The sequence below is a fragment of the Podarcis vaucheri genome (assembly GCF_965113315.1).
Source record: "Podarcis vaucheri genome assembly, chromosome: 10".
NCBI classification, from domain to species: Eukaryota; Metazoa; Chordata; class Lepidosauria; order Squamata; family Lacertidae; genus Podarcis; species Podarcis vaucheri.
In genome coordinates, this window is record NC_138748.1 from 17,097,701 (window position 1) to 17,123,529 (window position 25,829).

Consider the following 25,829-nt stretch of genomic DNA (forward strand, 5'->3'; position numbering starts at 1 on the left):
CAGATCTGTGTAGGGATTGCAGGGGGGTGCAGCATCCGGAGGTGCCACTATAGTTTGGCTACTGGATGGAGTCTGTAATATGTCTGTGGAGAGGGTCTGGGTTTGGGTCTGGTGTGGTTGATTGGTGACGGCGTTCTGTGTGCCTCTGGTTCTGGTGTCGGTTTTTGTGGGGAGGGCTAATTTCCAGATGTCTGGCAGGCGGGACGTGTCGTCACGCTTGTTCATGTTGTGAGGGTGTTTCTCTATCTCGATGGCTTCCATGATTATTCTCTTGTGGTGATGTTCCATGTTAAAGAGCAATTTGGAATCTGCAAAATTAATTTCGTGTCCTGTTTCTTTCATGTGTTGGAAAAGAGAGGAAGTTTTTTCTTCTTTTTTGACGGCATTCTTGTGTTCTGCGATACGTGCATTTATTCGTCTGTTTGTTTGTCCAATGTACGTGGCTGGGCAGACTTTGCAGGGTATTTCATAGACCCCTTGGTTTTCCAGCTGGATTTTGTCTTTTGGGTTTCTGAGGATATTGGCTATTTTTTGGTTGGTGCAGAAGGCTGTTTTGATATTGTGTTTATGGAGGATTTTGCTGATTTTGTCTGTAGTGCCCTTGATATAAGGAAGGAGGGCCATGCCATTGTTTTCTTCTGTGTCTTGGTTTTTGGGGGGTGTTTCTTTTTGGATTAGCTTCGTAACCCTGTTTTTCTGGTATCCATTGGCGATTAACACATTTGAGAGATTCTGTAACTCAGTTGTCAAGTGGTCTTTGTCAGCCAGGCGTTTGGTTCTGGAGATGAGAGTCTTGGCTACGGAGTTTATTTGTGCAGGGTGGTGGTGTGATTGTGCATGTAAGTAGCGGTTGGTGTGTGTTTTTTTCTGGTAGATAGTGTGTCCTAGGGAGCCATCAGGTTTTTTGTAGATTAGGACGTCAAGACTCTCATCTCCAGAACCAAACGCCTGGCTGACAAAGACCACTTGACAACTGAGTTACAGAATCTCTCAAATGTGTTAATCGCCAATGGATACCAGAAAAACAGGGTTACGAAGCTAATCCAAAAAGAAACACCCCCCAAAAACCAAGACACAGAAGAAAACAATGGCATGGCCCTCCTTCCTTATATCAAGGGCACTACAGACAAAATCAGCAAAATCCTCCATAAACACAATATCAAAACAGCCTTCTGCACCAACCAAAAAATAGCCAATATCCTCAGAAACCCAAAAGACAAAATCCAGCTGGAAAACCAAGGGGTCTATGAAATACCCTGCAAAGTCTGCCCAGCCACGTACATTGGACAAACAAACAGACGAATAAATGCACGTATCGCAGAACACAAGAATGCCGTCAAAAAAGAAGAAAAAACTTCCTCTCTTTTCCAACACATGAAAGAAACAGGACACGAAATTAATTTTGCAGATTCCAAATTGCTCTTTAACATGGAACATCACCACAAGAGAATAATCATGGAAGCCATCGAGATAGAGAAACACCCTCACAACATGAACAAGCGTGACGACACGTCCCGCCTGCCAGACATCTGGAAATTAGCCCTCCCCACAAAAACCGACACCAGAACCAGAGGCACACAGAACGCCGTCACCAATCAACCACACCAGACCCAAACCCAGACCCTCTCCACAGACATATTACAGACTCCATCCAGTAGCCAAACTATAGTGGCACCTCCGGATGCTGCACCCCCCTGCAATCCCTACACAGATCTGGCTGGCACAAGGCACAAAACCACAGCTCGCCCCTATACACGAAGCCAAGCCAGAGCACAACTAAATGCAGCACAGCCATCTTCTCAGAAAAACTCTTCACAAGCTCAAGAGGTCAAGACACAAAAGCTTTAGCAACTAATCTACACTTAATGACCCACCCAGTGGTATTCAGAATATCACTCATGAAATCACTCAAGATATCCCTCAAGTAATTAAGGAACAAAAGAAGAAGAGGCACACTAATCTAGGAACTTCCTCTCTGCCCAGAACGTTGGAGGCTATACACCACACCCCTCAACAGTATTTATAGGAACTCAAACACCAGATTCTGCTCTGTTCCAGTAACAAGAAGCCGAAAGCACCAGCCTGAAGATGACGAGTGAGACCTCGTCGAAACGTCGCACAGACACCCCGACTCTTACACGGGAAGACACCCGAAGACACCAAAACCTGCATTCCTGTACCCGTGAAAATCTACGAAAGCATATATATATATATATATATATATATATATATATATATATATATATGAATGATCCTTTTGACTCTCCGCCAATGTTTTCCCCAAGTCCATTTTCATTTGAGACTGACTGTAAGCATGTAGCGTTCTACTTTAAAATAAACCATTTTTATAGCATAATATATCCAGCCTAACCTGATAAAATCAGAAGCACTTAATTATAATGCTAGGGCATAGTCTTACGTCTGGTCCTGGGCAGTGTTTGAGTTGGTATTCACCCAGAAAGCACATGTTTGCAGCCTTGAGATCCATTATAGATGGGGAATAAATGCAAGAGAATAAATAAATGATGCCAAGATATAACAAATGGATATTTCCTTTCTTTTTCTTTTTTGCTGTCTAGATTTTGTTTGCATCCATATGCCCGTGGTTACATTTAACATTTTTAATTTTCCTAAAAATATCTAAATGAGCTTTCATTTTATTAGCCTCACTGTGTAAATACCCTTCATATTTTGTCTGCAAGCTAAAGTTTCACGTGGAAATGGAAAGTTCATTCAAATGTTTGGCACGTTTCCCTATATTATTAAATCTGATTAAGAACATCACACACAAACATATCGTTTGCTGATTTCATTTTTAAATGTTATTTACATTTACTCCTGTAAAGTATAGAGTTACCATAGCAACACTTGAGACGTTAAGAACCTGAACAGAATAGTTCATGTGAGGCTCGCCACAACTCCTGTTTCTTGTGGGCATTTCAGATTAACTCATTAACCACAAATGCTTCGGATAACTTTATGTCACTGCAATAGACACAAGATAATATCGCCAAGGCAACTATCTGTAAACAAACAATAAACGCCCATAAGATGGCAAAAGTTAGTTTCTTTCCAAATAGGTTTTATCTTAAATAATTGCAAATGCAGTAAATAAAGAGCCCGCTGGTAATATATCAGTGGTTTGGTGTTCGTTTTTCTCTCTTTCCAAAATAGATTTTATCTTAAATAATTGCAAACGCAGTAATAAATAGTCCAATTGTGATATATCAGTTGTTCAGTGTTCGGACGCCACTCCAGTAATCAGACATTTCGTCCCCAAAAGTCTTAGTCATCAAGCTTTGTAGTAAATAATATACAGTGGTACCTCTGGATAAGAACTTAATTTGTTCTGGAGGTCCGTTCTTAACCTGAAACTGTTATTAACCTGAGGTACCACTTTAGCTAATGAGGCCTCCCGCTGCCACCACACAGCCACTGGGCGATTTCTGTTTTCATCCTGAAGCAAAGTTCTTAACCCGAGGTACTATTTCTGGGTTAGCGGAGTCTGTAACCTGAAGCATCTATAACCTGAAGCATCTGCAACCCGAGGTACCACTGTACAACAGAAGACATTATATAAACGGCTTAAAGCAGGGTTGTATCTGTCCCCATCAGCATGTTTCCTTCGGGAGCAACATAGAAAGAGACAGTGTCCTTCAGTTTGTTAACCCTCTTGAAGGTTGCATTTCATCACTTCTGTCTCCTGTTGAGCCTCAGAAATGGAAAGGAGGAGGTTTTTGACCTCAAGCCAGTGTCAACTACAGATATATTATGGGATGCGGGTGGCACTGCAGTCTAAACCACTGAGCCTCTTGGGTTTGCCAATCAGGGTGAACTCCCGTTGCTCTGTCCCAGCTCCTGCCAACCTAGCAGTTCGAAAGCATGCCAGTGCAAGTAGATAAATAGGTACCGCTGTGGCAGGAAGGTAAACAACATTTCCATGCACTCAGGTTTCCGTCACAGTGTCCCGTTGCACCAGAAGTGATTTAGTTATGCCGGCCACATGACCCGGAAAGCTGCCTGTGGACAAACGCTGGCTCCCTCAGCCTGAAAGCCAGATGAGCGCCACAACCCTATAGTCGCCTTTGACTGGACTTAACTGTCCAGGGGTCCTTTACCTTTTACCTTTACAGCTATATTACCTGCACAGGTGTTTAGTTCTTCTGGAGAGGTTATTCTCTCTGGCCCACCAAATCTGATCTCAAAGAACACCCTTCTCAGTAACGCTACTCAGATAGGAATTCCCTACCAAGGAAGGCTCATGATGACCTTTCACCCATAGGCGACCCCTCATTTATTTATTTATTTATTTAAATAAACCTCTGGCTACTGAGGTGACTTGCTTTTCTCAGCTGCTCTGTGCTTTGGTCTCATATCTTTTGCTTTTATTGTCTATTAATTGCCTGCCTTTTTTTCAGAATAAAACCTGCTATTATTTATTATTTATTTTTATATGGTTTTATTGTGCTATTGCTGGGTTATTTATTGTTAGTCAAATTGAGCATTATTTGTAAATGTGGAAAACAAAAATAAATAGATTAAGCATACTTTGGTTGAATTTAAACTACGGTCATGGTTAATTCATGCTCTGTTAATCATTGCTATTTTAAAATATAATTGCAAATTGGCATATCATTTGAAATTAATGTTTGTATGGTTATTTTTAAAGGGAAGCTTTAATCTGCCTTTCTGCTGGATCAGTGCCACCCTACTAGACCATGGCTTAGAGAGTCACAGTGCAGTTCATCAGTTCGCACTGCCAATGGCAAGGAATTATGGGGAAACATGCCCCACAATATCTGCAGGGCCAGATGTTTCCCATCCCTGCCAAATAGAAATTTAATGTGTTTACCATCACCTCAAAATATATTTCCAAACACTGGTAATGTCTGATATTATTGCTAAAGAATCAGAATTTTCTAGTGTGGTATTTGTGGACCAACTGAAACATTGGCTCTTTCCCCAGATACCCAGGATTTGCTACCGATTCAACAGCTGCCTTAATGATTGGCCTCCTCTTCTTCATCATTCCAGCAAAAACATTGTCTAGAACTTCAAATGGAGAAAACAGTTGAGTATACATCCATGGCTTTTTCCTCCTTAGCACAGGTATAAAGGCTCGTCCACACTCCTTCTCATCCTGTGCCTAGAAAGCATGGGTACGAGCAATTCTCCTCTGGTCTCTCTCCCTTTCCCAGGGAAAAACCTGCTCTTTAGCGATAAATTGGAACAAACTGAAAACCCGAATTGCCATTTGCTCCAATTGAACACTAAAGAGCAGTTTTCCCTGGGGGGAAGTAGCGAGACAAGAGGAAGTGTGGATATAAACCCTAAGTTAATATTGTAACTGAGAGCAGATTATAACATGGCGATATTTGGAGCTTCTCTTCAAAGTCATCCAGACTTCTGCTGTTGGGTGGATGGACTTGAATCATAGAACTGTAGAGTTGGAGGGACCCCGAGGGTCATCTAGTTCGACTCTCTGCAATGCAGGAATTTCAGCGGAAGCATCCATGACAGGTGGCCACCCAACCTCTTCTTAAAAACCTCCAAGGAAGGAGAGTCCACCACCTCTTATGGGAGTCAGTTCCACTCTTGAACAGCTCTTACTGTCAGAAAGTTCTTCCCAATGTTTAGTTCTTGTAACTTGAAGCCATTGGTTCAAGTCCTACTTTCCAGAGCAGGAGAAAAGAATTAGCTTCCAGAAAACAATTACAGGCAGAATCCTGATGCATCCCAAGCTCTGTGTACATTGCAGAGCAGACGTGGAGCTCTCATAAGCATGTAAAAGATAAAGGGACCCCTGACCGTTAGGTCTTGTCCCGGACGACTCTGGAGTTGCGACGCTCATCTCGCTTTACTGGCCAAGGGAGTCGGCGTACAGCTTCCAGGTCATGTGGCCAGCATGACTAAGCCGCATTCTGGCGAACCAGAGCAGCACATGGAAACACTGTTTACCTTCCCGCTGGAGCGGTACCTATTTATCTACTTGCACTTGACGTGCTTTCGAACTGCTACGTTGGCAGGAGCTGGGACAGAGCAACGGGATTTGAACCGCCAACCTTCTGATCGGCAAGCCCAAGAGGCTCAATGGTTTAGACCACAGTGCCACCTGCATCCCATAATATAGCTGTAGTTGACACTGGCTTGAGGTCAAAAACCTCCTCTTTTCCATATCTGTGGTTTAGACCACAGCGACACTCGTGTCCCTTTTTCTCATAAGCATGTAGAAGAGAGTTCATCATTCATTTTCCATCTTGGTCACAGTGGCTGACCAGATGCCTATGGGAAGCCCAAATGTAGCACCCTCCCCATATGAACCAGCTCTTGCAATGCAAAGGCATGAGAGTCAGATGACTCAGAATAGCTCTGTGTGAAACAGTAGTAGAAAAACAGTGCAATGGGCTTTCCCTCCTCATATCTTTACAGACATTTTTTTTTTATTCCCCCTCCTCTAGTTGTTTTTGATTACACTCCACTGATAACTTGGAAAGAATTTCAAGCCTGTATGCCCTGGGAAATTGCCATCCTCGTTGGTGGAGGGTTTGCGCTGGCAGATGGCTGCGAGGTAATACAGATTTTTGCAACATATTCAATCAATAATAATAACAACAATATTCTTAAGCTGTAGCTGGTTTGCAAGAAAATTGCAGAGGAAGAGCTGAAAAGTCGTCCAGTGTTATTCCACTAGTAATATTTATCATCTAATGGAACAACAGTTAAGCAAGAAATTGAAGGGAATTGTTGTTCGAGAAGTTAGGGGGAATTCGGAGGGTTAGTTCCTTTGCTTGGTAAAATGTTGTCTCTGAAAACGGTTTCGTTTTGACTGTTATTATCACCGTTGTCATTAAATAGATTCCTAGTCCACCTTCTGGAGCGTGTTGCTGCTTGCTACAAATCCATAAAATAAAGATTTAAAAGAGCTGTAAAAACAATTGGCAGCATTAAAATAAAACTGTTCTTAAATATGACCATAAAATTACCCAGGTGCGGACCAGGATTTAAAAAAAGAAAAATTATGCACACAAGTGTGGTGTGCTAAGCCTTATTCAGTGAAGTCAAGAATAGTCTCAACTGCTTTGGGCAAACAGCTTTGGCTGTTTGTAGCTTAGAGGGCCATCTCCTATACCAAAGGTGACTAAGTTTCACCTTCTGGATGTTGTTGGATTCCAGCTCCCAACCAGCCCCAACTAGCCTGACTAATGCTCATGGAACTTGTAGTTCAGCAAGCATCTGGAGGGTTTGTGCCTTGGTCCTACAACATGTCTTCTTCTCCACAAGATGAGTGCGTGTAGCGTGGAATTTGTTGTGGCCTCTTGCTTGGACCATGAGCACAGCACAAAGTTAGCTTCATAAGCCAAGATGATGACAAGCTTCTTGCACAAACATTTAGCCCCTTTGCTCCCAGTTCACTTCTCCCTTTGTGCAACCAACCAAATAGGCCTTGAAGCCATAGTCAGCCATAACTATAAATGGCAACTATGGCTAATATGATTTGTGCTTATGATGTTTTCAGGGTGGTTACACACTTGCAATACCATCTGCTCCTGCAAAATGTTTTGGGGCAGTGACTGCTGCTTTTTTTGCAGTAGCGCATGTCCCATAGTTTCCTTTTAAAATCCATTATCTTTTCTTCTTCTTTGGCAATCACTCGTAGCTGAGTAAGATTGTCTTCCATGAATGTGGTCTTAACAGTTTGTCCATAAGTAACTGTGGAGGCGAATTCTGGATCTGCACATCCTTCCACAGTGGGGACATAGGTTTCTGGGCGGGACTTGATCACAGTAAGGATTTGTCCTCCATTCCTTCCTCTTAGCTCATTTCTCCCTTTTGTCCTGAATTCGTGTTTCTTCAAAGTCCATGACACCTTTGGTGAAGGCAGTTCTCCAGTTGGAGCGCTCACAAGCCCGTGTTTCCCAGTTGTCTGGGTTTATACTACATTTTTTGAGATTAGCCTTGATAGTGTATTTAAACCTCTGTTGTTGTCCACCAGCATTGTTTACCTGTAGTAGTAGTAGTAGTAGTAATAATAATAATAATAATAATAATAATAATTTTATGATTTATACCCTGCCTATCTGACTGGGTTGCCTCAGCCACCCTGGGCAGCTTCAAACACATGTAAAAACATAATCAAACATTAAAAACTTCCTGATAGTTCTGTAGTGCAAGAGTGCCCATCCAGATGGAAATAATGTGGTAACATTGGGAAAGCATTGCAGAACTAATAAAACAGACTCCACCATTAATGCACTATTATTCTGTCAAAGGCATGTTACAGAATACATCTGCAAAAACACACACACAAAAACAACAACACACACACAAATACCAGTTTGGAGGGCCCTCTTTTGAACCCCCGCCTCAACTCTTTTGTCAATGGTTTGTGAATTCAGACACAACAGCAAACCAAAGTAAATGTGTATAGGCTTTCACCCATAGCCATTTATATCAAGGGTAGTCAGATGTTGTTGGACTACAACTCCCATCTTCCATGCCCATTGGCCATATTGGCTGGGGCTGATGGGAATCCAACAACAGCTGGATGGCACTATGACGGCTAGCCCCAATTTACATGGTGAAAATGTATTATCTGCCAGAAGTTGAGCATCTTGGCATGCATTTAATATGGAGGAAAACACATTGAGGGGGCCTGGAATCCTATTAGAGTTCAGTTACTTACAGGTATCGATCCTGTGGTATTGATAGGCTAACAGATTCTGCAAATGCCGTACTTGTGAAAAAATATGTATGCATTAAATTACATTGGGGGATAACTGTGCTAACGTTCCTTTTCACAGGTCTCAAAACTCTCAGAGTGGATAGGAAGTAAATTAACTCCTTTGGGATCGCTGCCCATATGGCTGACTATCCTCATTTCATCCCTGATTGTCACCACAATAACTGAAGTAGCCAGCAATCCTGCCACTATCACAATATTTTTGCCTATCCTAGCCCCATTGGTGAGTAACTGGTTTGGTTTGCCCATTCACAATTAAAGTGGTTAAAGATAAGTAAAAAGATGGAGTTTCCACCCTTTCAAAACGTGCTTTAATTGGGTGTCTGTGTGTTTGACTTAGTGAGCTGGGAATATCGAACCAGAGAGTGGTAGTTTAGTTAATTCTAGATTAAAGAGTATGATGTTGTGTATAGGTGTTCTATGGAAGCAAGGAAATAATAATAAAAGATGCATATTTCCTATGGATAGCAATCAAATATAAAGCATCAGTAATTATGTCCCACTGCGTTCAAGGAAGCATGTGTTCCAATGCACAAACCGTGATACTGCATGGATCTTTATGTGTTCAGGGTTGCGGGTTTCTTTTCTGCGTGCCTGTATTCACTTTGCCTCTATAAATCCAATTTTATTTTTAAAGACTTTAAATCCCACAGATCATAGGGTCATCGTGGCTATTTTAGCTATGGGCTCTTGTAAGGTGCTCTGCTCCTCAGCCTAGTAAAGTATGTATATATGTTCAGGGTCCTTTAAATACTTCAGTTAACATTATGTGTTCATGCAGGGAACCTGTGGACCTGTAGATCCAGCTCCTGACAGCCCCAGAAGCCATGGCCAATGGCCAGGGGTGATGGGGGATATTGTAGTCTAGCACCACCTGGTTCCCCATGTCTGCTTTTGTGATCGCAGCCTTTGGCTCTAGCTTGCATTTTAATTCTGTCTCAGATATGTGCTTTTTTCCGTGAATGTGAACCATGACTTTCTGTTTCTTCCTCTAACAGGCTGAAGCCATCCATGTGAACCCCCTGTATATATTGATCCCCTCCACCCTCTGCACTTCGTTCGCGTTCCTTCTACCTGTAGCAAATCCACCCAATGCCATTGTATTTGCATATGGCCACCTGAAAGTTATCGACATGGTAAGTCGAGGGCAAATAACACACACACCATAGCATCCTTTCCCGGCGTGCTCAGAACCCTTATTATACACCATCTCACTTATTCTTAAGGAAGTAAGAGCCCAGTAATCTTATCTTGTCCGGTGTCTTGCTTTCCACAGACACCAACCAGGTGGCTCTAGAAAGCCCATGAGGAAGACCTGAAGAAAATAGTCCTTTTCTATTGTTGCTGTCCGGAAACTAGTATTCTGCACAGTCATCATGACTTACAGCCACTCATACACCCATTTTGTCTAATGCTCTTTAAAAACCATCTAGGATGTTTATTTAATTAACACACACCACCTTTCCTCTAAGCAACTCTAGGCAGAGTACATGGTTCTCCCCAGTGGCTTGCGGAAAGTGGACTAGGATAGTCCCCTAAAAGTTCCCAGTAAATCAGAGTAGAGAAGGAGGCGCGATTCTCCAAGGGGATCCAAAAGCCCTCCTGCCACCTTCTCAAAGCCTGTCCAGCTTTGGGAAGGAGGTGCGATGCTCACACGCAACGTCTCCCCACCGCCACCACAATTGCACTTGCAAGCTGGCACCTCTGACCCTAACTGTCCCCCTATGGAAAATTTCACTGCATGACACTGTTTCTCTTGTCCTCTTGTCACAACAACCCTGTGAGGGAGATTAGGCTGAGGTTTAGGCAGCCCAAGGTCACTCAGTAAGCGGCATGGTTGGGTACAATTTAAACTCATGTCTCTGTAATACTAGTCCATCACTCTGATCCAGGGGTCTGCAACCTTTTTGGCTCTGTAGGACATCCTCTGTATCACATCCCTGCCTCATGAGAGGCCTAGTGGCTTGTCTAAAACCGCCTGATGGGTTTGTGACCACTCTGAGATTTGAACCTGGAATTTTCTAGTTTGCAGATCGTAACTGCGGTGCCAATTGTAGTTTGCAAAATTTCTTGATCAAACTGCAGCTTTCTGTTTCAATTGGTAAAAAGATTCTCTCCTTACCCTCCCCCTTTTCTTTTAGGTAAAAGCTGGTTTGGGTATCAATATCATCGGAGTTGCTGTTGTCATGCTTGCTGTCATGACATGGGGGGTGCCCATGTTTGAACTCAATACCTATCCTAGTTGGGCACCTGCTATTGCTAACAGAACCGGACTTTAAGAATGGAGTAGCAGCTTTTTTCTCTCGATCCGCCTTCCCATGCCGTGCTTCTTGTTTCCTCTTCCCAAGGATCGACACATCTGCACTGAAGACGGTAAACCAAGACTCTTGCAGTCTCGATACTGCAATGGCAAGTGAGTCTATGCAAGTGTCCCATCAGTTTGGATTTCATTCATCAGGGTTGGGAAGTTTGCAACGGCGGTTATGCACATTCATTATGAATGCTGATTTGCCACTATTTTTAGGGTCACCAAATAATGTAGGTTTATGACCATAGGGGTGCTGGGATAAGAGCGTGGTGGGTGGGTGGACAGATAGCTGGATCAATAGATTTTAAAATGCTGGAAGGCCATTATTTCAAGCTTAGGGCCAATGTGTCTTCCAGTCCCAACATGTGCACTGAAGCATTCTATGAGTGCCTTATAAGTCAGAGCTACATGATCACTTCATGTGGAGCATGTTGCGCCATACACTTGTTCCACGTAAGCCTACTTGCCCGGGGATGGTTGCTGCTGGAATCTGATAGGAAGATCTTTTCCGAGACGATCAATGAATGACTGAAATTTCAGATGATCATGCTGTTGGAAGAACTACCCATCGGCCAGAGAAAAGGCAGCTTGCCTCTCTGCCTCCGTACCACTCACAGCTGCTGGGATATGTGGGTTTGGGAATCGCGTGTGTGCTCATTGCAATCTATTTTAAACTTTTTAAACTATTTTAAATGACGAAGGCCTAGGTGTGGTAACTAGCATGTTCTGCACTGGAAGCTAGACACAGCATCCAGTCATGGGCATGAGATGATGAGAGAAACCATCATGATCCAATGGGGAGTTTATGTATTATTATTTTAAAACCAGAAGAGCTTACCACATTGTATTGATTCTGTCTGAATTAGTTCTGCCAGAATCAATCGTAGTAATAAATGTGCCAAAGTGTGAGACAATAGGATCCTTATTGCTGTATTTCTTGAGCTAAATATTAAGCACCTTTTCTATTATTCCAGGGGTGTGGGACCTCTTTTAGCTTGAGGGGCACATTCTGCTGTGGGTAACATGTTAGTGAAGGGGGGGGGACAAAGTGGGCACAGCAATTCATGCGACACTTACCCTTGTACTGTAGACTACATTCCAGCCACACAAAAACTAAGTAGGCTAGGGCACACATACTGTATCTATCCATCACCTGCCCAGGTATCATTTTTTAGACTGGTTCCCCTCTATTGCCTCCACAATGATGGGAAAGGGCTGTTGCTCAGAGGCAAAGGCATACATTACTCACAAAAAGTCCAAGGTCATCCCTCAACCTCTTTAGCTAGGGTTGGAAAAGACACCTGTTTAAAACCCCGGAGAATAGAAAATATCGACTTGGTCCAACTTGGTGTAAGGCACCTTAGCAGAGATGGGAGTTCTGCATAGCATTCATATAGTAGTATGTGGGGACATGGGAAATGGGATTGCTGGACCAGATCGATCCACTGTTAATGGGGCAGGCAGCAAAGAGAAGTGTAGCTTTCAATACATGAGGGTGTTGGCATTGCAGCAGATGTGAAGCATCTCTGGTTTGAGGCTCTGCTCACCCGGTTCAGAGTCAGAATCAGGAGCAGCTTTTGTGTCCCCATAGGACTCTATCTGTGCAAGGCAGTCAAAGCAGAACTTCATATTGCAACTGATGTCAAGATCACACTGGTGTTTTCTGCAACAAAGATGTGGTGTGTGGAATAATGCATGCATGTGAATATTTTTATTATTATTATTGTTATTGCTAATATTATTATTATTACATCTGTGTACACCCTGACCTCACTGTTTGAGAAGAAGTGGTTTGAATACTGTGGACTCAAACTGTTTTTAATCTTGCAACTCTCCAGGCTAATTTGCACCAGGTAAAAGAGTTCACAAACAACAGGAGCCCTTTATCATTGTCATCTTAGGTCATATCAGAAAGTCCTGTTGCATCACTTGGGCTTTTATAATGGACCAAACTTGCAACTTGCGATGGGGAGGATTTTCACAGACTGTTTTGTTTGGGTATGACAATGTTTTATGTGCCATTTTACCTTTATGAACAGAGCAAATTATAAATGACAATAAAAGCGGAAATTCAACTGAAATGTGTTGTTACATGTCATTGGGGTGTTGTGTATTACTATTACTATTATTGTGTATTCTTCTTTATTAAATTTGCATTCTGCCCTTTATCCAAAATCACAGGGCAATTCACAACATAAAAATACATAATGGGACACAAAATGCATAATAAAAACAAGAACCAAAGCAAAAACAAACCAATGAGTGTAACCCCATCGGGAACAGGAAACCTCCCATCCATTTGGTCTAGGGAACCACCAACTAACAGTCTTTTTTGGAATGAGCTTCAGTTTGTGGGCTCTCGCCTAGTCTATTACTGAGGCAATACAATGGTCCAGCACAGCCACTGCCACACCTGCAGATGTAGAAGAGAAGAAGAGTTGTGTGTCATCAGCATATTGCTGACAACGTACTCCAAAACTCCAAATAACCCTACTCAGCAGTTTCATGTAGATGTAAACAGCATAGGGGTATCAAATTGAACCCTGAGGAACACCACATTGAAGGCTCCATGGAGCTGAAGAGGACTCCTCAAGCATCACCCTCCTGAAATGACCATCCAAGTAAGGCTAGAACCACAGTAACTTGGACAGCCACTCCAGAAATATATTGTGGTTGATGGTATCAAAAGCCCCTGAGAGGTCAAGGAGAATGAACAAGGACACATTTCCCCTGTCTCTTTCCCAAGAGAGCTCATCATACAGGGCAACCAAAGCAGTTTCCATGCCTAAACCCCAACTGAAATGGACCTAGAAAATCAGTTTCCTGCAAGGGTGGCTGGATCTGGTCCATGACCACACCATCATCTTGCCCAAGAAGGGGAGACTGGCAATCCATAATCAGATCATGGATGAGAGACGTCTTACTCTGAGTTGACCTGGCACTCAGCAACAGCAGCCGCAGACCTGAGAGCTGGCTGAAAGAACAACCGCAATTCCCCAGATTGGAAGAGGGGCTGTCACACAGCACAGTCACTGCCCCTTACCCAGCCTGCCCCACCCCTACCCGCACCATACCTCCCCTTGCCCAGAAGTACTGCGATCAAGGTCACCTCTGATCTCCTCTCTTCCCAGGAACATCCTACATCCCTTAATGTAAAAACAACTAAAACCCCAAATTTAAAAACACACAAGTTAAAAGAAGTTGAATAACAATTTGAAAACAATGGGAAAAATTGTGGAAATAAGATATGAAATTCACTATGTGTTATATATTGAAAGAAAATTACCTTAAAATACAACATAGATGGTATTTAACACCTGAAAGAATAGCAAAAATGAATAAAAATTGTAGCGATGTCTGCTGGCGATGCATCACTGGAAAAGGTACTATGATACATATATGGTGGAATTGTTTAAACATCAAACAATTTTGGGAAACAATATATAACGAAATGGAAAAAAAAATGTTTAGATATTCATTTAGGAAAACACCAGAAGGTTTTCTATTGGGAATAGTACCAGGAAGTCTAAAGGAAGAAGACAAGACATTATATTTGTGTGCAAAAGTAGCCGCAAGGCTATTGATTGCGAAAAATTGGAAATGTGGTATTATACCAACAAAAATAGAGTGGCCTGCCAAATTATTGGAGTACTACAATATATCCAAAACAATGGGAGAAATTGGAAGGATCTCAAAAGAGAAGATAGATAGGGACTGGAAGGTGTTTAAAGGATACTTGCAAAACCATATTGAAAAATCAGAACTCCTATTAGAATAAACAAGTTCTGTTTTAAATACTGAAATACTAAATAAGGTGGATAACAATGTGTAATAGAAAAAGAAGCATGAAATTAGGTTAAAGGTGTGTGAAAGAAAGTAATAGAAATGGAAAGAAATTGCAATTGAGTAGATTGGAAGTCTAACACAAAGGTGGGGTGAGGGGTGGTGGATGGTGATGGGAAAAGGAATTATCTGTGGGACTGAGTGTAGGTATGTTTGAATATTTTTAAGGATTGCATGAAATGTATGTTTGTATGCTTGTATATTCGCAATATGTGTGTATTAATGCTGAATTGTTTTAACAATAAAAACTTTTCCAAAAGAAAAAGAAAAACAATTTGAAACATTTTAAATTAAAACAGGGCAATTAAAACAGCAACCCCCCAACAACAATGCCCTGACAATCAATACCCCAACGCAAGAGCCTGTTCAGCCACCTAAACTTTTTGCAGCTGGAGTCAGTCATGGCCAGGGGTGCCAACTTGAATAAAATATTATAGGGGGCTCGGTAATTGATCACATGACACAGTGCACACACACCATTTGAATGGGAATGCCCATAAACTTTGTGGCCCCCTCAAATGTTTTATTGTGGGAACTGATGCCCCCACGGCCCCTAGGAGTTGGCTCCTATGGTCAGGGTTCCACCTTCCCAGGCCAGGTGGAAAGGGCCTTCAAAGCAGACAGCAGATCCTCAAAGACCCACAGTGGGATGGTATAATGTCAACTGTTAATTTTTTTCCTTCTGCAAATTATTCAGCTGTATGTTTATTATTGTTGTTGTTTGTCTAGATAGTTCCTGGCAGTGAAAAATATAAGCACATCTCTCATCTCTTGAGTCATCACCCAAATGAAATCGTTATCTCAACAGGCAATCCCAGTGAGCAGAATTTTAAATAAATAACTGCTGATTTTTTTAAAAAAATGAGATTTGTCTGGCAGGGGAATAAAGTGTCCCCAGCTGACATACTGTCTTGCAAGATATACAATATATTTTCAGTGTTCCATCACATGAAGATATTTCCACATACATGGGCAGCCAGGTATTTTACTTCCCTGAAACAAATGCAGTAAAAAGTGGATAATGTCCGTCAGCTCAAACCCTTAGTGAGAATTTCAACACATATTGCTTTTAAGCAGCTTGTGAAAGATGGAGTCGTTTGTATGGTGGATTTCTCATTTAGGTTTACTATCTGACTAATTTGGAGGCTTCTTTCAATCCAACGGATGAACTATTAACATGCCCCAGAAGATCAGAGACATACCGTATTTTTTGCTCTATAAGACTCACTTTTTCCCTCCTAAAAAGTAAGGGGAAATGTGTGTGCGTCTTATGGGGCGAGTGCAGGCTGCGCAGCTATCCCAGAAGCCAGAACAGCAAGAGGGATTGCTGCTTTCACTGCACAGCGATCCCTCTTGCTGTTCTGGCTTCTGAGATTCAGAATATTTTTTTTCTTGTTTTCCTCCTCCTAAAACTAGGTGCGTCTTGTGGTCTGGTGCGTCTTATAGAGCGAAAAAATACGGTACTTAAATATGTCCATAAATGATACATTTGTTAATGTTTCCCTCAGTCTCTGACATTAGATTGTGTGGCCTCAGCAGAAAGCAGGGCTTTAATGTAGGTCTGTAGGCTCCTTTATAACCACTCCGATTGCTTACTCATATGGGATAAATAATTGAGGCTCTGATGCTATCTCATTGGGAAAGGACAAATTAAACCACCATGATCAGCCACTCAGTTCCATAACTTCACAACTCAGTCCCTAAGCCGGTAAACTTTACTGAGCAAAGACTAGTTTTTAAATCGATAGGGAGTTTGGTACTCAGGAAAAGGTCAGCAAAGCTTGAACTGAAATTGCAGTAATCAGGGCTGCTTCCACACTGGGCATCAACTGTGCAATAGCCACCTTTTGGTTTCTTTTCTTTTCTTTTCTTTTCTTTTCTTTTCTTTTCTTTTCTTTTCTTTTCTTTTCTTTCTATGTCATTTTTCTTTCCAGCTACCCTTGACTTTTAATCACCTTTCAAATGTCTTTAAATACCAAACTGTTTTAGATCGAGAATTTTCATGCTTTATTTTATATTTTTGTAAACCCCTTATAATCAAGCTGTATATAAAGTTTGTTGAAATGAATAAATAAATAAATAAATACTCCCATGATTTCCCTGTTCAGCCTTGACTGCCCCCTCCATGTGACCCCGGAACAATAATGTTAACAGATAAGGTAAAAAGGTAAAGGTAAAGGAGCCCTGGACGATTAAGTTTGGTCAAAGGCGACTATGGGGTTGTGACACTCATCTCGCTTTTCAGGCCAATGGAGCTGGCGTTTGTCCATGGACAGCTTTACGGGTCATGTGGCCAGCATGACTAAACCGCTTCTGGCACAATGGAACACCGTGATGGAAGCCAGAGCGTACGGAAACATCGTTTACCTTCCCGCCGGAGCAGTACCTATCTACTTGCACTTTCACGTGCTTTCGAACTACTAGGTTGGCAGGAGCTGGGACAGAGTAATGGGAGCTCACCCCATCACGGGGATTTGAACTGCTGACCTTCTGATCGGCAAGCCTAAGAGGCTCGGTGGTGTAGACCACAGCACCACCCATTGCATAGCTAAATGCCTTATCAGGAGCCCTCGTACTTTTGCTCGGAATCACTCTGAGGAGGTGTTTTGAATCTGAACTTTTATATTTAGTTAGTAGAACAGTAATATCCATTTCAAGTCTGGAAATGTTGTAGAGGTTTGTTTTTTAATACATGATTTTTCTTTAATATGGATACCTCTTTTCACTGCTTTCATAGCATCCCAATGGTTGGTAAAATTGGTGTTGTCATTGTCATTTCTCTTCAGATAGAATTGTAGGGTTTCTACTATGCTTTCTGTAAATAGTTGGTTGGTCACTAAAAAGTTCCTCCCTTTCTCACGTCTTATAGAGAGACTCCTCATCTATTAAGGTGGAAGTTGCCCCCTAGTATGGGTTCTCCCTCTGCAAATTTAGGTGGAATCTAGACACATATAAGAAGCATTGTGAAAATGCTTTTCAAAAAAACTTTTTGAAAAACATATTGAATTTGCCATAGCTCATCATCGCCATCTAGTGTCACATTTGTATAATGTACTTAAAACATTTTATTTGCAGCTGCATAACTGAGTCCTTACTGAATCTACATAATACACTTTGAATAAAATCAAGTTGCTCTAAGTTTATGGCTTATACATGTCCAACAGTTATTTTTTTATTATCATTCCTTGTCCCTTTAGTAAAAATGTATCTACCATTCTTGTCTTTCAGTATCAAGTGCATTTTAAAATTTATTCCTCTGGCAAAAAGGAATCCCTGTCCTTTACTTGAACCTGGTGCTGTCACTCGGTGTTGAAACCAATTGTCACTGAAGATTTTATTTCCCTTAGGGGTGGTGGTGCATCTCTTGTAAAAAAATGCAATTTGTGGCTCTATTGCAAATAAATATGTGTTGCTTTTTTATATAGGACCACTAATTTCCCTCACATCTGCCACTTAATGAACATTAAAACCAATTTATATTATGTCACAATATTCTGTCCATTTTTAATGTGCTACAGAAATCTTTGTCATTTTCCTATAATTCAACAGTCATGGAAATATTAAAACAATACTCCATGTTTGTTTGTAGAGATAGTGGTAGATAGATAGATAGATAGATAGATAGATAGATAGATAGATAGACAGACAGACAGACATATATACATACATACATATGTAAGAGTCCTATCGGATCAGATCAAAAATTTGTCTCATCTAGCACCCAGTGACCAATGCTATGCTTCTGAGAAGCCTGCTAGCAAGAGTGCAAAAGCCCACTCCCACTGTTGTTCCCCAGGGAATATTATAAATACTTCTGATGTAATCTTGCCCATCCTTCAAATTGCTCTGTAAGATAGTCCAGTTTCATTTTTATCACGATATTATGGATCCAGGGAACAGTGTAGAATGAAGCTGAGAGATTGAGTCTTGCCTAAGAGCTGAGCCTAATGACTGGAACAAGGCATTTCTCAGATTCTGGTCCGACCACTATACCAGCTGTGACCCTTCATCAGGGCTGTCATAAGCATATGCGGTGCCAGGGTGCAAAGATCCGCCCGGTGTGCAACCCCCAGATTGCCCAGTCCCAGGTGAGCAGGAGGACGGAGCTGGCCAGCCACCTCAGTGTCTTGTGAGCTCGGTCGCCGCCAAACTCGCGGCACAGAGTTGCCCGCAGCAGAAGAGCCTGCCACAGCGCTCTGACCGATGGGCGGGCTCTTCCCTGGACTCAACTCTCAGGCCCCGGGCTCTCAACCTGGTGCCCCTGAGAGTCCAGCACCCGGGTGCCCTGCACCCCTAGCGTCTATGGGTAAGACAGCCCTGCCCTTGATCAAAAGCTGTGTTTGCCAATCCAGGTTCTCCGGTAAATGTGCTACCTAGCGGGGATAGTGAATTTGTGACTTTTCATATGTTGTCAGGCTCCCACCAGCCTCACCCAGCACTTCTCGGGCTCGGGATGGTTCAGGAGAAGCTTGGGATTTAAGTCTGTTTTGGGAGTACTTTGGTGACTGTACCAATTATGTTTGGATTTACTTTGGGCTTTATTGGCCCTTTGTTGTGGCATTCTTCTACACAATCCTCTCTCTGCACAGCCGGCCCTTCAGTGCAGGAGGGAGAAGTTTCAGTTTCCTGCTGATTCTCACTCGGCTTGACTTTACCCCTATTCTTAAAGGGCCGAGTGCTTTTTGTTTGAGCTCCCTTTAGGGCAGCTCTTTTAGAGAGAGGTCTTAGATCACTCCGATAAAAGCCTGGTGTTCTACCGCCACTCCTGGTCATCACCATTATTTATCTTGTGAAGGTCAAGTTGGTAAAGTCTCACCTCGGTTCATTGGCTCAGTCGGGTGTTGCAGGAGGGTTCTCCGCGGGACTACTTCCAAGGTAGGCAGGTAATTGAGACCAATTTGCTGAGCTCCTTTGCCGTGGTGGTGGAGGCCGCGGCGGTGGCAGCGGCGCCTTTCTGGTCCGTGTCGCCTTCCTAACTCAGTGGGAAGGCGTCCGAGATAACAAGGAAGTAAAACCATGAAATGATAAAATAGGGCAGTAAAACAATAAAGTAAAACAATAAAAGGACCATAAAACTATAAAATGGTGAGAGCAGCTGCCTCACCCTGCCTCACCGATCGGCGGCCATCTTCCTCTATGGGATGAACAGAGTTGGAGTCCAAGAACGTCTGGAGGGCTTGAGGTTCCCTGACCCTGTATAATACCCAACATTTTAAACACAGATTGGTGGTGTTCATGCATTGTGTTTCCATATATTCTATGGCATAAGGCAGGCATAGGCAAACTTGGCCCTCCAGATGTTTTGGGACTACAACTCCCATCATCCCTAGCTAACAGGACCCCTGGTCAGGGATGATGGGAGTTGTAGTCCCAAAACATCTGGAGGGCCAAGTTTGCCTATGCCTGGCATAAGGGAACAAAACATTTTATGGGTGCACCTAAAAGATCTCATGTGTGAAATGGCTTTGGGCAATCTGTGATATCATATGAAGAAATATACCCCGGACCAGTGGTCTTTTTCTAGAAAAAGAGGTGCCAGAACTCACCATGAACATCTCCCTTGCTCTCTTATAATGGCAATGGGCACCCACCTGAGAGGGATAGAATCAAGTTCCTGCTGGGAAAAGCCCTGCCCTGGACAATGCTGATTAAGATAAGCTTTGCAATTCTGTCCCTTCCTTCATTTCTGCTCTTTCTATCCTTCCCTCTTCCTTCACTTGCCGCTATTATTTCCCTCCCAATGCTTTTACAAAGAAAATGGACATTTGAACATACAACTGAAGTAATGGAAAACTCGTCACGCTTGCAGACAAACAGCAGCTCACGTTTAGGCTAATGAATATGAGGAACATAGAATTGTCAGAAATGATGGCTGACATATACTGCCCAGTTCTAATGAGTCAATTTGTACTGCAGCTTTTAAAAAAAGCCAAGCCGTTAAATTTGTTGGAAAGGTAAGAGAAAGAAATTTAGTAGCGGGGGCAGCATAATCCAAGGAATTTTAAGTTGCAAGTTGCACTCTGCACATAATTGTGTTGGAGACACAACTGAATCTCTTCTTCGGACTATCATGCAATGTTCGCCTCCACCTTCACAATTCAGACTTACAGCAGCATAATGAGAAACTATGCCAGGGTACACCAAAGGCACATGCCCTATATTTATACATGTTTGACGGTGCAGCAGCAGCATTTAAAGGCGGAGAGGGCATGGCTGTGCAAAGCTGGTAATAGGCCCAGGCCAGATGGGAAATGTAAACCACATTTCAGTAATATTTACCAAAGGGTCCCCCTTTGCCTCTACCAGAGGGACTTGGAATAGGCCACTTTAAAACTGTAGGCCCATGCCAGTTGGCCCACCACTCCCCCTCCATTCTGGCCTAGGGGAGAAGAGAACTTCCCAAGGGACGCATGGCTGCTTCAACATGACTATTCAAATGAACAATTAATTAGTGGATCAAAATGGTGTTATGACAGATCTGTGATGGATGAACGGGTAGAAGAGACTCACCAGGGAGCTATATGTTGACAGGAAAGGAAGCATGCCCTCCAACATTTCTTCGACGGAAATAGGGACATCCTATTCCATAACAAGGATAACAACAACAATAAATAATTATACTGTTTATACCCTACCCATCTGACTGGACTGCCCCAGCAACTCTGGGTGGCTTCCAACATATCTAAAAAGATAATAAAACAATAAACATTAAAACCCTTCCCTATACAGGGCTGCCTTTAGATGTCTTCTAAACGTTGTATAGTTACTTATCTCCTTGGCTCAGGGGTCTCATAACTCCATTTCTCCAATGAAAATAGGGGTCTCCTACTAGTCCCATCACCTCCTGGCAAATAGAAGGGGAAGAAATGGAGGCAGTGAGAGATTTTACTTTCTTGGGCTCCATGATCACTGCAGATGGTGACAGTAGCCACGAAATTAAAAGACGCCTGCTTCTTGGGAGAAAAGCGATGGCAAACTTTGACAGCATCTTAAAAAGCAGAGACATCACCTTGCCGACAAAGGTCAGTATAGTTAAAGCTATGGTTTTTCCAGTAGTGAGGTATAGAAGTGACAGCTAGACCATAAAGAAGGCTGATCGCCGAAGAATGGATGCTTTTGAATTCTGGTGCTGGAGGAGACTCTTGAGAGTCCCATGGACTGCAAGAAGATCAAATCTACCCATTCTTAAGGAAATCAGCCCTGAGTGCTCACTGGAAGGACAGATCCTGAAGCTGAGTCTCCAATACTTTGGCCATCTCATGAGAAGAGAAGACTCCCTGGAAAAGACCCTGATGTTGGGAAAGATGGAGGGCACTAGGAGAAGGGGACGACAGAGGACGAGATGGTTGGACAGTGTTAAGCTACCAGCATGAGCTTGACCAAACTGCGGGAGGCAGTGGAAGACAGAAGTGCCTGGCGGGCTCTGGTCCATGGGGTCATGAAGAGTCGGACACGACTAAATGACTAAACAACAACAAGGAAAACCAGAACATTCCAGAATCAAATCCAAAACCAGGATGGCTTCTGTAAATTTGGGACTGTTCCCGGAAAATAGGGACACTTGGGGGGTCTGCTTCCAAATCATCACACACTGAATCAGGCTGCATGCCACGTTCCCTTCTTGCAAGAGCGAGAAAATGCTGTTAGAACCAAGTCTCTCAGCACATTAAATTCCCAGTCAGTGAAATAAAGTGACATCTCTTTTTTCTGTCCATTAATTTGTTGTTCCATCTGTGTCATGATGAAAAGTGCAGGGGTTTTTAAGGTTTTTTTGTTTTTTTTTACTTAACTGCTTCAATTCCGCATTTACAAGCATCAAGCCCTACTTTGACATTTAAGGAGTGTTTTCATGGTGTTAGTGTTGGCAGAACATTAGAAAGCAAGAGGGCAAAATGGATCAAATACCCATAAAGCATTAAAACATCACGATGGATAATAATGCAGAAAGAAGAAAAGCTTTCATGTGATCGAGTCTTTTGCCTGCTGTAGAAAAAGGAGTCTTACTTGTTGCCTCGAGAAATCTAAAAGACTGGATGCAGCAATGACGGGAAATATATCAAAGTTTTCGGCTGTGCAGAATTCAAATGAGGAAAAATATCTTGCTGTACATGGCAAATTCCCAAGTGGGACAGGTTCAACAGGATCTCAATAATTCAAAGCCCTGGAATATTTCAGGTTAGATCAATGTGAAATGAACAAGGCTTTGTTAATTGCCCACCTTGTTAAAATTGTCCATAGGAAATGTAGACCTTTAAAGTGGATTTGCTTTTAAGGCTGGCATAAATCAAATGGTGGCTTTTTCCTATAAAGGAAAGGCCTATGTAATGTGGGACCTGGGGACCTAAAGACCAATTGCTGCCATATGAATAAAGCTGTCCCCCCCCCCCCCGAATCATCCCAGCTATCTCGTGTCAGCGGCAGCGGGGGATTTAAAGCAAGTGTACATTTTTAAAACAAACAAAAATAATATCCAGAGAAGCCCTCCAGCCATCCCCACTTGTAAGTATTAGGTAAGTAACGACCAGGGACTGGCATTCTCACATGGAGCGCCCCTGCTTTGAAACTCCCCACACTCCATGAGACTGCTTGCAGACTCTCCAAGTGCCCCTATTTTACAGGGACAGTCCCGGATTTACAGAAGCCGTCCCAGTTTCTGATTTGATCCTGGAATGTCCCGCTTTTCCTTAGGATGCCTCTATTTTCACTGGAGAAATGTTGGAGGGTATGGAATTATGCAGCCACCAAGCCAAGTAAGGTAAAAGGTAAAGGGACACCTGACCATTAGGTCTAGTCATGACCGACTCTGGGGTTGCGGTGCTCATCTCGCTTTATTGGCCGAGGGAGCTGGTGTACAGCTTCTGAGTCATGTGGCCAGCGTGACTAAGCCGCTTCTGGCGAACCAGAGCCGCACACGGAAACGCCGTTGACCTTCCCGCCAGAGCGGTACCTATTTATCTACTTACACTTTGACATGCTATGAACTGCTAGGTTGGCAGGAGCAGGGAGCGAGCAACGGGAGCTCACCTCGTCACGGGGATTCGAACCGCCGACCTTCTGATCGGCAAGTCCTAGGCTCTGTGGTTTAACCCACAGCACCACCCACGTCCCACCAAGCCAAATAGAGAAGTCTAAATACAACCTTAAGAAGGCATCTGAAGGCAACTCTCTATAGGGAAGTTTTTTAAAAAATGTTTGTTTTATTATGTTTTATGTTGGAAGCCACCCAGAGTGGCTGGAACAACCCAATCAGATGGGTGGGGTATAACTCATGAAGTTGTTGTTGTTTTTGCTGCTGCTGCTGCATAGGACTTTCCTGTTTTCATTGGAGAAATGTTGGAGGGTATGAAATAAGAGCAGGACTCCTGTACCTTTAATGGCTGTGTAGGGATTTCATCAGGTGCAGCTGGTTATGCTGAAATTCTACACAGCTGTTAAAGGCAGAGCAGCCCTGCATTATTTTGCATCTGGCTGCATTATAGATGGCGGAAATTGTTCTGCATCAGCCACTGAATTTGCCTGCTTCCCTTTCCCTGGCTGCTGTAGAAGAAGGAGCCTACTTGTACCCCAGAGAAGAAGGGTAAGTGAATGGTGCCATTTTGAAACTTTTTAAACTATAGGCCCCATCTACAGTTAGAGACTGGGCATCCTCAGCTTGTAGCAAATAAAAAAATGCATAAATGCAGCATGGGAGCATATTATTTGCTTTTTCTGGACGTTTTTTCTTTTCTTTCTTTCTTTTTTGTATTTTTCTTGTTAGCTGTACCAAGTGCTCGCTGTCCCTAAGCATGAGACAATAACATTACATTATTTAAGAGAGCCTCTCTAGCATTATCAGGATACAAACCCGTCTCTGGGAATAAAGGTCACTAAATATATTTGGGTCTTTGTCTGCTATCTTGCTGACATTTCACTATTCCCCATCCTCCCCCTCCCCCCACCCCCACTTTCCTTGAGCAATACACAAAAACACAAACATTAATTTAATGGCCGCCTTTGCCTTGGGTAATACTACTGATGTCATGTGGAGAGAATTCAAAACAACTGGTTCTTCTTATTAGAAGATGTAATAGAATACAGTGGAGCGGCAGAAAGTGATAGATCCTTAAATTTTTTATTAGCGGTCATTTCACTCCATGAGATTTGTTCTCATTTATCACTTTTAAATCTTCCCTCTCCCTTTCACCATTTTCACCCCACCACTGTTCCTTTTGCAAAAGTAAGACTTGGGTAACCTGACCTATAACCGCTCGCCTAGAAGAAAGCTCCATTCCACAGTGAAACATATTTCTGAGTAAACATACCTAGAATTGCATGATTTATTGTGTTTTGAATATTCTGTTGGGAGCTGCCCAAAGTGGCTAGGGAAATTCGGTCAGATAGGTGGTATATAAAACATGTTGTTGTTGTTGGTGGTGGTGGTGGTAGTGTGTAAACTCCTTGAGGCAGAGACCCTGAGCTTTTTCCCAAGCCCCCTTTTGCATCTGTTACTCTATGTAAATAGATATTTGCATCCCCTTTAGCATTTCACAGCTGCTAACAGGGACACACCACTCCTCTTGTTGCCTCAGGAGCAGGGCTTTTTTTTCAGCTGCAACTCTCCAGAACTCAATTCCGGCATCTCTCAGGTTGGCACCATTGCCATTACAGTGGTACCTCGGGTTAAGTACTTAATTTGTTCCGGAGGTCCATTCTTAACCTGAAACTGTTCTTAACCTGAAACACCACTTTAGCTAATGGGGCCTCCTGCTGCCGCCAAGCCACCAGACCATGATTTCTGTATCTATGTATAGAAATATAGTTACGTGCTATCACTGGTTAGAGACAACAAAGAATCTTTCTTTCAGAATGATGCCGTTCCATTGAAATCTGTTTGACAAATAGCACAGTTCCCTGATGTCACCGTTTGCCCACATTTCCCCATATTTTGATCTGGCAGCT

General features: G+C 42.7%; 1 protein-coding gene and 1 long non-coding RNA gene across 2 annotated transcripts in view; one reads left to right on the forward strand and one right to left on the reverse strand.

The window, feature by feature from the left end:
* The window catches only part of SLC13A1 (solute carrier family 13 member 1), a 90,763-nt gene extending 77,634 nt beyond the window's left edge, over nt 1-13,129 (forward strand). Inside the window, exons 12-16 of the mRNA XM_082239698.1 lie at nt 4,967-5,070; nt 6,459-6,568; nt 8,802-8,963; nt 9,739-9,876; nt 10,882-13,129. Coding sequence (XP_082095824.1) covers nt 4,967-5,070; nt 6,459-6,568; nt 8,802-8,963; nt 9,739-9,876; nt 10,882-11,019 — 652 coding nt within the window. The 3' untranslated portion in view covers nt 11,020-13,129. The remainder of the gene's footprint in view (nt 1-4,966; nt 5,071-6,458; nt 6,569-8,801; nt 8,964-9,738; nt 9,877-10,881) is intronic.
* The window catches only part of LOC309541781, a 575,734-nt gene that overhangs the window by 234,211 nt on the left and 315,694 nt on the right, over nt 1-25,829 (reverse strand). The gene's annotated exons all lie outside the window — the stretch shown is intronic.